The sequence below is a fragment of the Struthio camelus genome, chromosome Z (assembly GCF_040807025.1).
Source record: "Struthio camelus isolate bStrCam1 chromosome Z, bStrCam1.hap1, whole genome shotgun sequence".
Classification (NCBI taxonomy): domain Eukaryota; kingdom Metazoa; phylum Chordata; class Aves; order Struthioniformes; family Struthionidae; genus Struthio; species Struthio camelus.
The window spans coordinates 18,403,863-18,415,852 of NC_090982.1; the positions used below are offsets into that span (position 1 = coordinate 18,403,863).

General features: G+C 37.1%; 1 protein-coding gene across 1 annotated transcript in view; it reads left to right on the top strand.

Annotated features, from left to right (window-relative positions):
• JAK2 (Janus kinase 2) overlaps positions 1-11,990 on the top strand; it is a 96,972-nt gene extending 84,982 nt beyond the window's left edge. The window contains exons 22-25 of the mRNA XM_068926844.1: positions 3,995-4,167; positions 5,421-5,538; positions 7,183-7,296; positions 9,588-11,990. Coding sequence (XP_068782945.1) covers positions 3,995-4,167; positions 5,421-5,538; positions 7,183-7,296; positions 9,588-9,695 — 513 coding nt within the window. The 3' untranslated portion in view covers positions 9,696-11,990. The remainder of the gene's footprint in view (positions 1-3,994; positions 4,168-5,420; positions 5,539-7,182; positions 7,297-9,587) is intronic.

The following is an 11,990-nucleotide window of genomic DNA, read 5'->3' on the forward strand; positions in this document are numbered from 1 at the left end:
CCCTACCCTTGCCCTATTATTTCACTTAAGATAGGAGAAACTATGGACACTTTAGACTTTACTGTGTGTTTGGTAGTTCCCAAAAAAAGGAAGAAGGGAAAAGGAAAAATAAAAGTCCTAACAAGACATTTATTTGAAATATTTTTAAACTTCCTTTCCTTGATTCTGCACCAAAGAAGTTGAAACAGTAAGTTACTTACTGTTACTGAGTATTCTTCAGTAGCCCGCATCTAGTAAAGTTATGCCCTGCTACATTTGGAGCAGCAGATTTTCCTTCTGTGGTATCCATAGAAAAAGTCCTGACAAGAATCAGGTAGGAGACAGTGTGCTGAGTCCAGGATCTTTCCCAGGAAGTCTAAACTTGTATCTGATGAACAGAGCTTGATAGGTCGCTGCTCGAAACGGAAGTGACTCAGTAAACCTTTTAGCTACTGAACCTGGGGCATGCACAGGAGGAGGCTGCAGGCACCTTTAGCAGCTGATCTCACCTATTCATGTGGTTTACTGAAAGGCAGAAAGAAACAAGGAATTGCCAGACCATGTGGGAAGTCTCCAGCAAGGGCTCCTTGATGGGCAAGGCAACATTGCAACGGGCTTGGAAAAGACAAAACGTTCACCAGTCTGCAGCAAGTGTCGATCTCTTCGCAAAGGGGAAGGGTTGAACTCATGACCACCCACCAAAAGAGGGCTCAGAAAGCCCTCTGCTCCCTGGATCTGAAACAAGAAGTCATTTTCCTAGATCTCAAGTGTAAGAACGATAATGCTGCAAAATAACTGCTGTTACCAGTGCCAATAAGTGACTGAAAACAATATTCCTTCAAACAAGGAGCTGGAAGGGTCTAAAACCCAGTTCCACCTAGAAGGAAGATGGCAGTACATCTTTCATAGAATAAACATGAAACAGGGATTTGCAAAAAGGCAAAGGCTGTAGTTATTTATCTGTTTTGTTCTGTGATGGTCTCTGCCAACTTGTGACCCGAAGAGTCAGAAGACACCTACACCTACCTTGTTCGCTCTGGTAGGAGGCTCTGAAGTTTGAGTTTACTCTCGAGCTTTATTCAAAGCCTGAAGGAAAAGCAGTGGCAACATTTCTCAGGACCCTGGCTCTCTGAGTTGGAGTTGTCTGATGGGAGGATTAGAAGGTGGATTTTGGTCTTTTCAGGTGGTACAAGAAGGCAAAGAAACTTTGGGAAAGGAACTCGGGTCAGAGGTTACTAAGAAAAAGATTGTTACCTATATTAGAAGAAAAGCAAGCATCAAAATATTGCAGCTCTACAACGAGATGAAGAACTGCAATAGCAGGTGATGCGCTGCTTCTCAAGTTCCAAGCACCAACCAAAAGGAACGAGGCTAGAACGTGCCTTCTGCAAAGACTTAACTGGAAAAACTTTTTGCTTTCATGTGACAAAAGTGTGGATGTACACAAGAGTATGGGAATAGCCACAGATAGACCTTCCTCTTAAAGAAATACCTGTTCTTGACTTCCGAGGGAAACAAGGCCTAAGCACTATATTGTATGTGACTTGTTTTGCACTGCTATTGCTGTGCTATCTGCATAGCAAAGGTTAAATCGATCACTCTGATTTCATTCTCAGCTGCAGGGTTCTGTTGCTACCAAACAACTTAATTTTTCCTCACAGGCAATAATGCAGAATGCCACTGTGAATGAAATTTCAAAGGGCTAGTAGTCTTATGTTTATTTTGAAATCCTGTTTTAAGAAATAAAAAAACTTTTTGATGCTGACTGGTTCAGTTTGACAAAATGCATTCCATTTTATGATGATATAGAAAAAAAAAATGAGCCAGTACCTAATGGTGCAATCATAAAAAATGAAATCTGAACATTTTCCCTGTCTTTTACCTTACCCTTTTCTCCCCTTTCTTTTATCTTTTTATACTTCTGTGATGCTTTCTCTTTCAGCATCTGAAATCTTTTTCTTTTTGCTTTATGTTTCTGTCATTGAGTTTAGTTTTTTAATCAAAAACCTTCCTCCCTCTGTCTCTTTTTTTGCCTCGAATCTGTGAGAAACAAGTCAAGGTGTACCTGCATCTGTGGGTTGAGACTCTGTTTCTTTACTCCCTTGCAGTGTTTTCAGTTCCTTGCTACTAACCTGGGAAAGGGAGCCTGACTTAAAGATGACATTTTTCCTGCATATCTCATACTGTGAAAAGCAGCATTTTCAGGGACTGCATTTGCTAAGGGTGACATTTCTGTAGCTGCTGATTAGTGCAGCTGTCATCTGTGTGGGAGCAAGTAACAGGGCTCCATATACAGCTTTGCACAATCTTGGCAATAGAAGGACAGATAAGGAAGTGAAGTTTCTTCAGTGTGTCTTGATTTTTGGAGTATTCCTTTTTGTTCTTTTGGAAGCCTGTGTTTTCGTAATGGTGGCTGGGAGGAGAAGAGGTTGAGAGTAAACATAATTTTCCATCTCTTCATGCTTAAAGCACTTTAGGAGCTCTTGCCAGAAGAACCCTGGGGAGTATATGTGGGAACACCTGCGATTTGAGATAGCAGTAATGTAAAAGGAAAACTTTTTTTAAGGACAATTCCTAGCCGTTTTTTTTTTTCGACAGCTAGCATGAACATAGATGATGGAAATCTTTGCAGTCACATCGTTAAACACAACTGCATTATTAGAGTAATGCCACGGGATATGATTTCCTCACAGAAAATTTGCATGTTTTCAATTAAATGTCTCTAAGAGCCTGTAAAATACTGATTGTACCAAAAAAACACTTGTGAAATTACCATTCATTGAAGAAACTTGGAGTGTTTTCAGTACAATTTAGTAGTAGTAAAAAGGTACAGCATTTACATTGACTGATTGTCTGAAACCAGGGAGCCTAGCTTTGAAAAGCCTAGGTCGGATGTTTTTCAGGATAGTCATGGGAAACTAAGCCGGTAGTAAAGAACAGGACATTTTTGAACTTCTGTTAAACCTCTGGTATGGAATGGGATGTTGCGAGTAAGCAACGATGCCACCTAGTGGTGCTAGTAGGAACAATATGAGAAGAAGGTTGGACTCTTGAGTCATACTGTTTTTAAGTTTCTCACTTAAAAAGGAAAAGAAAAACCTTTTGGAATTAACAAGTACGCTGTTGGTGTCCAAAACTTTTAATGGAGTTCGGCAAAGCTAGAGCATTACTTACTGCTCTTCAGTTGTGTTAGGATGAGATTTTTCTTTAATGAAATGGTGAAACTGAGAGCCTGCATTGTTTCCTTTAATATGTGAGAATCAGAGACCTCGGAACACTGTGCAGTGTCAGCTTCTCTCCATTTATTACTACATAAGCAGTACTTTCTTTTCTGTAATGCTGTACTACCTTAGTTTTGTTCTCACTACGCACCTTGGCCTACTCCACATTTCACTGATAGCAAAAGGAATAATGCGTACATCTATGGATGATGTGGCTTCAGATCCACGTTTCCACAGGTTGCTGTAACACAAACAGTAAGCAGAATTGTTAGCAAATAATGGTCAGTATAGAGGGGAAGGAAGGCACAATGGTGGGAGTCAGATCAGACGGAGTAGTTATGGGATTCAAGGAGTCATAAAGTAAAGTTTGATAAAGCACTCAGATGGGAGATGTGGGAAATTAAGGAAGAAGTAGTAAAATGAGTAGTCAATAGGATGGGCTTCATCTGCACTGTACTATGTGAGTAGCTTAGCCCAGCTTTTGCTTTCCCTCTGCCTACCGCTGCATTTGGCTATAGAAAGGAAGCTATAACATTTACCCATCTGTATAATCAAAAAATGCTGTTAATTCTGAGAGGTGCTCCGTCTAGCTAATTTCAGTTGAGGAAAGGCCCTGCACCTGGAAAAAATAAGAACAGCTTCTCAGAGAAGGCTAACCTTCAAGCCCAGCAGTTGTGGCAACCGTTTGTGTTTGAATTTAACTTTGAGATTCATTCACCACTTCAGGGAAAGTGTGGCCTCTTAATGGTAAGAAGAACTTGTTTTCTATTGTGTTTGTGATCTTTATGCTTTAGGGCATGGAGTATCTGGGCACAAAAAGATACGTTCACCGGGATTTAGCAACCAGAAATATCTTAGTGGAGAATGAGAACAGAGTTAAAATTGGAGATTTTGGTTTGACAAAAGTCTTGCCACAAGACAAGGAATACTATAAAGTGAAAGAGCCTGGAGAAAGCCCTATATTTTGGTAAGTCGTCTTTCGGCATATGAAAGCATGGCATGTTTTCAGTTTTGCAATTTCCGCCTGTAGTTTTGCATATTGTGGAATTCCGAAGTGCAAACTCAGTCAGTTGCTCAGCGTTGTGAAAGTCACATGCACAATGTTTGACTTTACAAAACAGTATATAAACGTGGACCTTTTCAACTTACACACACACACACACACACACACACACACACACACACACACACACACACACACACACACACACACACACACACACACAAAAAACTCCTAAAAATTACCTAAATAGCTATTTAAAAGAAGTAGTCTGCCACAGGAAAGATACTCAGAGACAAGAGAAACTTAAAAGAGCCTGTTGTCCAAGACCCTTTCAAAGTTTTAGATCATTCAGGCCCCTGAAAACAGGTTGTTTTTATCTGCTAGCCTCTATGTTGATTAGATCCTCTGCTGACTAAGTGAAGTTAAATCCCACAGACTATAGTTAGCAAGGAGGAACTGCTAGGCTGAACATTCAGGTAAGTGTCCAGAGAAGGTCTAAGTTGCTCCAAAATACAGTAATGCTCCAACAGGCCCTCCTTACCTGGGAAAGGAAAAAACGCTCCGTGTAGTTGACAGACTGAAGGTTTATGAAATGGAAGTTGGTGGACAGCATTCAGAACATACAGTGTATACCTCTATACCGTCTATTCATAATTAAGAGCTAGGAAAGTACTTCAGGAATGTTCCTTAGGAAATCTTCTGATTTCCTCTATCTTGATAAGAAAATGCAACTCTTTACACGCCATTTTAGATCATATAGCTGCCTTAGGTCCTCTAAAATGTGACATTTAAAAGACAAAATAAAATAAAGCAAATTTAAAAACTTAAGCCCAGAAATATATGGGACGTAATTCCGGACTTGTTGAAGGCGATGGGAGAGATTCTTGCTGGCTAGACTGTCTCTTTCAAGGCCTTGTCGCATCAAAGTCTGGTTTACTCATATTGCAGATAGGATGAATATCTATAACTCTATTAAAACACTTGGATATAGTTATGACTGACTGTATTTACAGAAGCTGATTTGTGTTTTCAGTCTCATTTAACTAATTTGAAAGTATAGTTACTAGTGAAGGTGAAAGAAATGAGACCGTGCTAATGCTTATGAACAAAGAAAGTTTATTCATGATAACATTTCTTCCTTATTAAAAGAAATATCTTCAAAAACAAAAAAGACACCAGTCACCACAGAACAGTATTCCTTTTACCGTGTGTTGCAGGTATGCTCCAGAATCTCTGACAGAGAGCAAATTTTCTGTGGCCTCAGATGTGTGGAGTTTTGGGGTGGTCCTATATGAACTCTTCACTTACATTGAAAAGAGTAAAAGCCCACCAGCAGTAAGTATATAAATCAATCGTTCGCAGAATCTCTTTTTTGAATTTTTCAAAATATATGGATTGTACCTATCCCTAGATAGGTAGATATTTACTATTCTTTTTCTGGAGAGGTCTTGGTATTTGTGAAGCAGCATTCAGTTAGAAGAAGCAACATGCTGAAAAGCATTAGCATCAAGTTATAAGAAGCAAAGGAGATCTGGAAAATTATCTGCTAGCCTATGCAGATCCTATTCGTGCTATAACTCTGTGAAACAGTTTTGCAAATCTTATTTTTGAATCTTAATCAATCTTCATTACTGAAATTCAGGAAAGAAAGTAGCTTTTTGTCGATGGTTGATAGGTACCTTTTAAAGAGAAATTTACACTGGACAGAGAAAGAGACTTCTACATGCACAGACTCACAGTCCTACTTAGAGCTAATACGTAGCATTTCTCAACAGGTGTAACAGAGGACAGTTGACCCTTACAAAGTTACTGGAGATGTCAGCTTAGCCTTGGCCACTGTCTAAGCTCTGGCAAGTGTAATTTTGAGAGCTAAATAGGGATGATAGGCAAAAATGCACTTGGAAAATCGCTGCATTGACCTCTGTTGACCTTTTAGTATTCTGATACAACTCTGAAGAGCTCAAGGAAGTGCTCTCGAGTTAAGAGCAGCTCTCCCTGCACAATAACATAACCATTGCAAACATCTGGAGTTTTTCTTCTAGAATTATAAATTGAGAAGCAGTAGGGTGAGTCATTGCTTTAGATGGTATGTACTTTGAATAAATCAGTCAGCTAGGTTATCATGCTGTTATGTGTCAAGAAAAGTCCATTTTGCTAATAAGCTAAATAAGTCCTTTTAACTGTCGTCGTCTTTATAATAATTCATTATTTCTGACTTTGGCCATTTACATATTCTACCAACAGTTATTTTACATTTTCACATCAAACGTTGTTACAGAAATTTATATAGCATTAGAGGGAAAATAAATCCTTGTACATTATGCTTAGAAGTAATTTTCAGTTAGTAACACTGCCTTATTTACTTCTCATCTCTGGCGATCCAAGTCAAATTTCTATCTACTTTCTGCGTTATGATGATTTTGGACTCCAAGGCTTATCTCAGCCTGGCTGAGACAAATTGCTGGCTGTAATTATGCTGCCATTTCTGGCCTGAAATTACTGGTTTAGAAAATCCTGTTTATCTTTTTTTATAAATCAATATGACGTTAGCTGTGTTCTGTTTGACTAGGATTTTTCAAAGCGTCAAGTTTTTTTTAATAATATTTCAGAGAGCTTTTTAGAATTAGCTGTCAAGTTTCACCTTTTAAAAATAATTAACCATCAGATGATGCTCAACATTCTTAGAAAGTTTTAAGTTAAATTTCAAATTTGCAACTTTAAATTGCAAATATATCATCCCATTTTCTTCCAAACCAAAAAAGTTATGGCAGGTAGGTAATTATTGATATTCTGGACTTGTTTCTGGACTTGATATTCTGGACTTGTCATTGTTATTATTTACAACCTTATCATTGTCATCCACTATTTGATTTATAGAATTTCTAAGGTATTATTTATTCTTATAAAGAATTTTTACTTAGTGATAATTTTGCAACTTTTGTTTAAAAGTTATTTATGACAGTTGATTCTATATTTTAGGAATTCATGCGCATGATTGGCAATGATAAACAAGGGCAGATGATTGTATTTCATTTGATTGAGCTTTTGAAGAACAATGGACGACTGCCAAGACCAGATGGATGTCCTGATGAGGTGAAGTACTATAGTATAATAGTATACGTTACCAAAGTCTGAAAGGTGTTCAGTCAGAGTGAATTGATGGTAAATGCAAACCTGTGTAAATCCTGCATGCATTACTGCACTATTTATACAGCCTGATTAGTTGTGCTATTGTTTTAACAGATGCATGATGAGTATAACCATATTCGTTTTCTGAATATTCAGATTACATTCCCTCAGGACCCCAAAGTATAATCTTTCTACGTATATGAAGTAGGGTTATTGTGATCTTTAGGTGTGCACTCAGATTTCCATTTCAAAAATGTAAGTTTATTAAGGCAATGATGGGATTAGCATACATAATTTGTCTCATAGAAGTCCCATATGAAGATTTTTGTTTAAAATTTTGAACTGTGCATTGTTTTTTTTAAACCTGTAACTTTTAGCAGTACAACCTTAATATTTACTTAACATTTTTCACATTTAAATTCCAAGATTTAAATAACTCTTTATCCTAGTCAGTTATTTTCCTACACTTGCTCTTCCCCATAATACCCACGTTATTTTTATATATATATATATATATACACACACACACACACATTATATATATATATATATATATATATATATATATTTTTTTTTTTTTTTAATCAGCAAGCATTCTCAGCAAGAGTTATCTGCAGGCTGTGGGACTCCCATTCATTTAAATTTAAGTCTATGCGTCAGTCTTTACATGTTCAGGGCCTCTTGATTTGTATACATGCTTTTCATGGATACTGAATTGTGTATATTTATGTAAAAGCATCCTCAGAACACAGAGATTAATCCACCATTGCTCTGTTTTGCAAATATTCTAAGTATTTTAAAAAATCCTTCTTACTCCTTCTAGGTTTTGTAATATCTTACTCTTGAGAGCAGGGTTCCACTCAGCTTGAGTCAAACTACTGTTAAGGTTGGGTAAGAGAATTGGTAGGGAAAGAATGCAAGTAAAATTAATTCATTGTCATGTGTATAACTTACAGCTCAGATCTCTTGCTGCATCCCTTTAAAACTAGGTACACTTGAAAATAACCCAAATGATCCTTGCAAAACTGCAGACAGAGGAGAGATCAGGGCCAAGTGGGTCTAGCAGAGAAGAGGAGGAGTGATACAGGTGGGGCAGGGAAGCTACTGGAAATGAAATAGGCTACAGGGGCTCAAAGGAGAAATATCTGGAGTAACTTTTCCTTGTATCGTATGTGTAAGTTCTTTTTTTTGAACTGCAGAGGTTTGGCTTTTCATAGATTACCTAAATATCCTGTATAGGAAAATACAGAATATATATATATTTTTTTTTTTACCAAACTGTATCAAAGTCAATATGATGGTTTCAATGTCTAACATTACTCTAGATACCAAAGGAAGATGGAAATGCTTTTCTTTTGTCAGAAACTGTGCTCTTCCCATTTTGATCCTGAAAGGCTGGTCATCATAGATCTTACATCTTCTAGATATCTGTAGCTTACTAGCTGCTTTAAACTCAGGTCGGTGCAGGAATTTCAGATTTGCTGAAAAATAAGGCACTGAAAGGTGCCTTATCCTGGGTGTTTATGCTGGGACCTTTGCAGATTTTTTTAAAGCAACATTTGAAAAGTCATCGGAAGTGTGAGACACTGGTAATGGTCTGTGTCAGATTAGTGAGAAAAGTAGAGGTAAAGAGGTTGGCAAGCTGTTGTGGGGAAGGAGGGAAGGCTTCCTACATGCTTACTGTAATGGAAATCTCTTGGAAAAATCATTTAACTCTGCATTTACTAGAAGTGGGTTTAGTTTGTGCAGTAACATTTGTGGCTTATTTTTAAGACTTAAGAATTTAGTGTGAGATTGTAGAGAAGTCTATGTTAAAACTATGGGAGAAGTTTAGTTTAGAATTGCAGTCTTTGTAAATCTGATTGTTTGTTCAGACTCGTAATCGTTTGTCACTTTAAACATTTTTGGGCTTTCCAAAAAGTGAGAACAAGAAGCTAAAAACATAGCAAAATACTTAAACTTGTTAAGAGCCTCAGAATTAGTTTGGTCAATTTCCATCCTAAGACGACATCTTTTGTAATAAAGGATCGTGCAGAGCAGAACTAACTATCCTCGCTTTTTGCTGCTGTTGCGATCAAGCAAATAAATAGACGATGTAGCAAGATTTTAGGACCACAATGGTATGGTCCTGTGCCACTCTTTATTTGGAACCATAAAGTTAAATTGGATGTTCTTTGGGCCATTTGCAAGTAACTATGAACTGTTTGCAGCATTAAATTATTTGATAACAATTTTTTTTGTTCTTTTTCCTCCAGATTTATGCTATCATGAAAGAATGCTGGAACAATAATGTTACCCAGCGCCCTACCTTTAGGGATCTTGCTCAGCGAGTGGATCACATAAGGGACAACATGGGTGGATGAGAAAACTGTCTCTCATTCAGAGAGGATATGCTGGAACACAAAACAAAATGTATTTGGTCTGCTGTGTATAGCTGACAAATGCACACACGTGCATCTATCTTTGCTGGGAGTAAAATTGGGGTGGCAAATATCCTATCAGAATCTGCAAACTGAGGAATCCTGCTGGTTTTCTTTATCAGGATATATTTGTTACTATGAGAATATGCTGTTGAAATTCTCCATAGGCAGAGAAATTATTTTTATAAATAAAATAATATATTATATGGTTAGTCAACAACACCATTATTTGCCTTACTTGGCAATGCAAAAAAGAGGTGACTAACAAATATGCTGAGATTTTTGAGATGAAAAAAGAATGCATTTCCTTTTTGAAATGAAGGTGCACTGAATATACTTCTAGTCACACTGAATGTATAGTGACTTGGCACCCTGTTTTGTGTGTTGCACAAGGGCTTGTGTTTGTTAATTCACTTTTATAACTTTTCATTGTTGATGCAGAAATGCTTCTCTGTATAACAAAAGGAAAGTGGTTGTGTGACTCAGCAACTTTTAATGTGCCTGTCTGAATCAGTTAGTGGCCAGCAATATATGCAAAGAGATAACAGGCTGGGTGACGTACTGTAAGGATGTTGAGGGAAAAGGAGCAAATTGTTCTTAATTTGGAGAGCCAGAAACCTACATATCCATGTGGAAACTGTAATTTAAAATGAAAAAGCAAAAATGTTAATCCACTTTTTTCACTCTTCTTTTCCCATCTTGTGTAAATATTGGGTTCCTTTTATGTATTTGAAGACACAGAGATAACAAGTAGCATAGAAGCCACTTTACCCAAGGCAATGTCTTCAGTTTGTTTCTGAATATGAAAAAGCTAAACATGTTGCTGACCCTTTTAAAGGCTGCTCTTTTATTCTTCCCATCTTTGCAATGTTCATGCAGTGATAAATGTATCTATAAATTGGAAACTTTTTATACAGAATTAAAAAATACAGAAAATGCCCTCCATTTCCCAGTTCCTCAGCTCACTGTTAAGGTGTTCACCTTATATCTTCCTTCAGCAACCTGAAAAGACTGCTTATGGCCAGTCACAGCCATGCCAAAGCTATTTCTCATGAAGTGGCCCAGAGTTGTCACCTGTCTCTTTCTGCAGTAAAATTCAAGAGTAAGACTATTTGGAAAGAAGAAATGTAAGTGCAATTGCTCCATGCTCAGCTCGGGACAAGGACGTGATCCCAGATACTGAGAACTTGAAGGAGATCAGAGCTATGTAAATAGTTTACTTGCCGCGTATAATTCAGCCTTTTGAAATAAGTCTAACAAGAATTCATGGAGAAGACAACTCTTCAGTTCTGCTTCCAAGCATAGACCTTGTGGAATAATCACTCATATCTCAAAGCAGTAAATCAAAGTTTGCAGTACTTTAAGTTCGAATCATCTGATTTTTACCTGATTGCTCGCGAAGTACAGTGCTTGTTCTTCTTCAGTTTTTGCTGAGGGAAGTTCTGTTAAGGGGCTACACAAGTTGGCAAGTTGTCTTGACATCCAGATTTGTATTCAAAATTAAATGTTATTTTTTAAAATTCACAACAGTGAGTCTGTGACAGAGCAGTTAATTACAATCTTACGGAGGCCCCACAGTGAAATAATTACACCCATCTTATCTAGAGCTTAATTACCTCAATTAACAAAAATTGCTTACCTAGTATAACATAGTGCCAGTATAGCAGTGTTTAGTACCACTGTGTTGTTTTTCTCCCACATTTACTCATATAAAACTGTGATTTAAAAAACAGGAGATGGCCGTGTAGGGAGGGCAGCATCAGCCCCCTTTCTGGCCATTGTATTCAATAAAACTTTTATTGGTTTTCTTGTCACCAAACGCTTGCAGAGATAATTTTTTAAAGTAATTTCAAAATCAATTTTTAAGCTACAAAGAACTTTAAAGTGCTTTGTTCAACTTAACATGTTTTCTCTATTTCTATATATTGCTTTGAAGATGATTTAAAATCTTGTGCAAGAAACATTTTTGCATTTGTAGTCTCAACTGCACGTATGTATTTTTTGTAACAAAAGAAAATATAGCTTTAAAGCATTAAACAGCATTTTAGCTGGGATAACATATGCAGGAACTGTGTAAAATTTGCAGTGTATGACAGTAGCAAACTGGTTTCCAATATATAGTAGACTCAAACATAATTTATGTAAAAATCTCAGGGAAGTTTGTGTAATGCAATGAAGAGATCTTCCAGTCTGCTATTTTTTCAAGTGAATAAAAAGTCTTTTGCTTCTTCTACTACA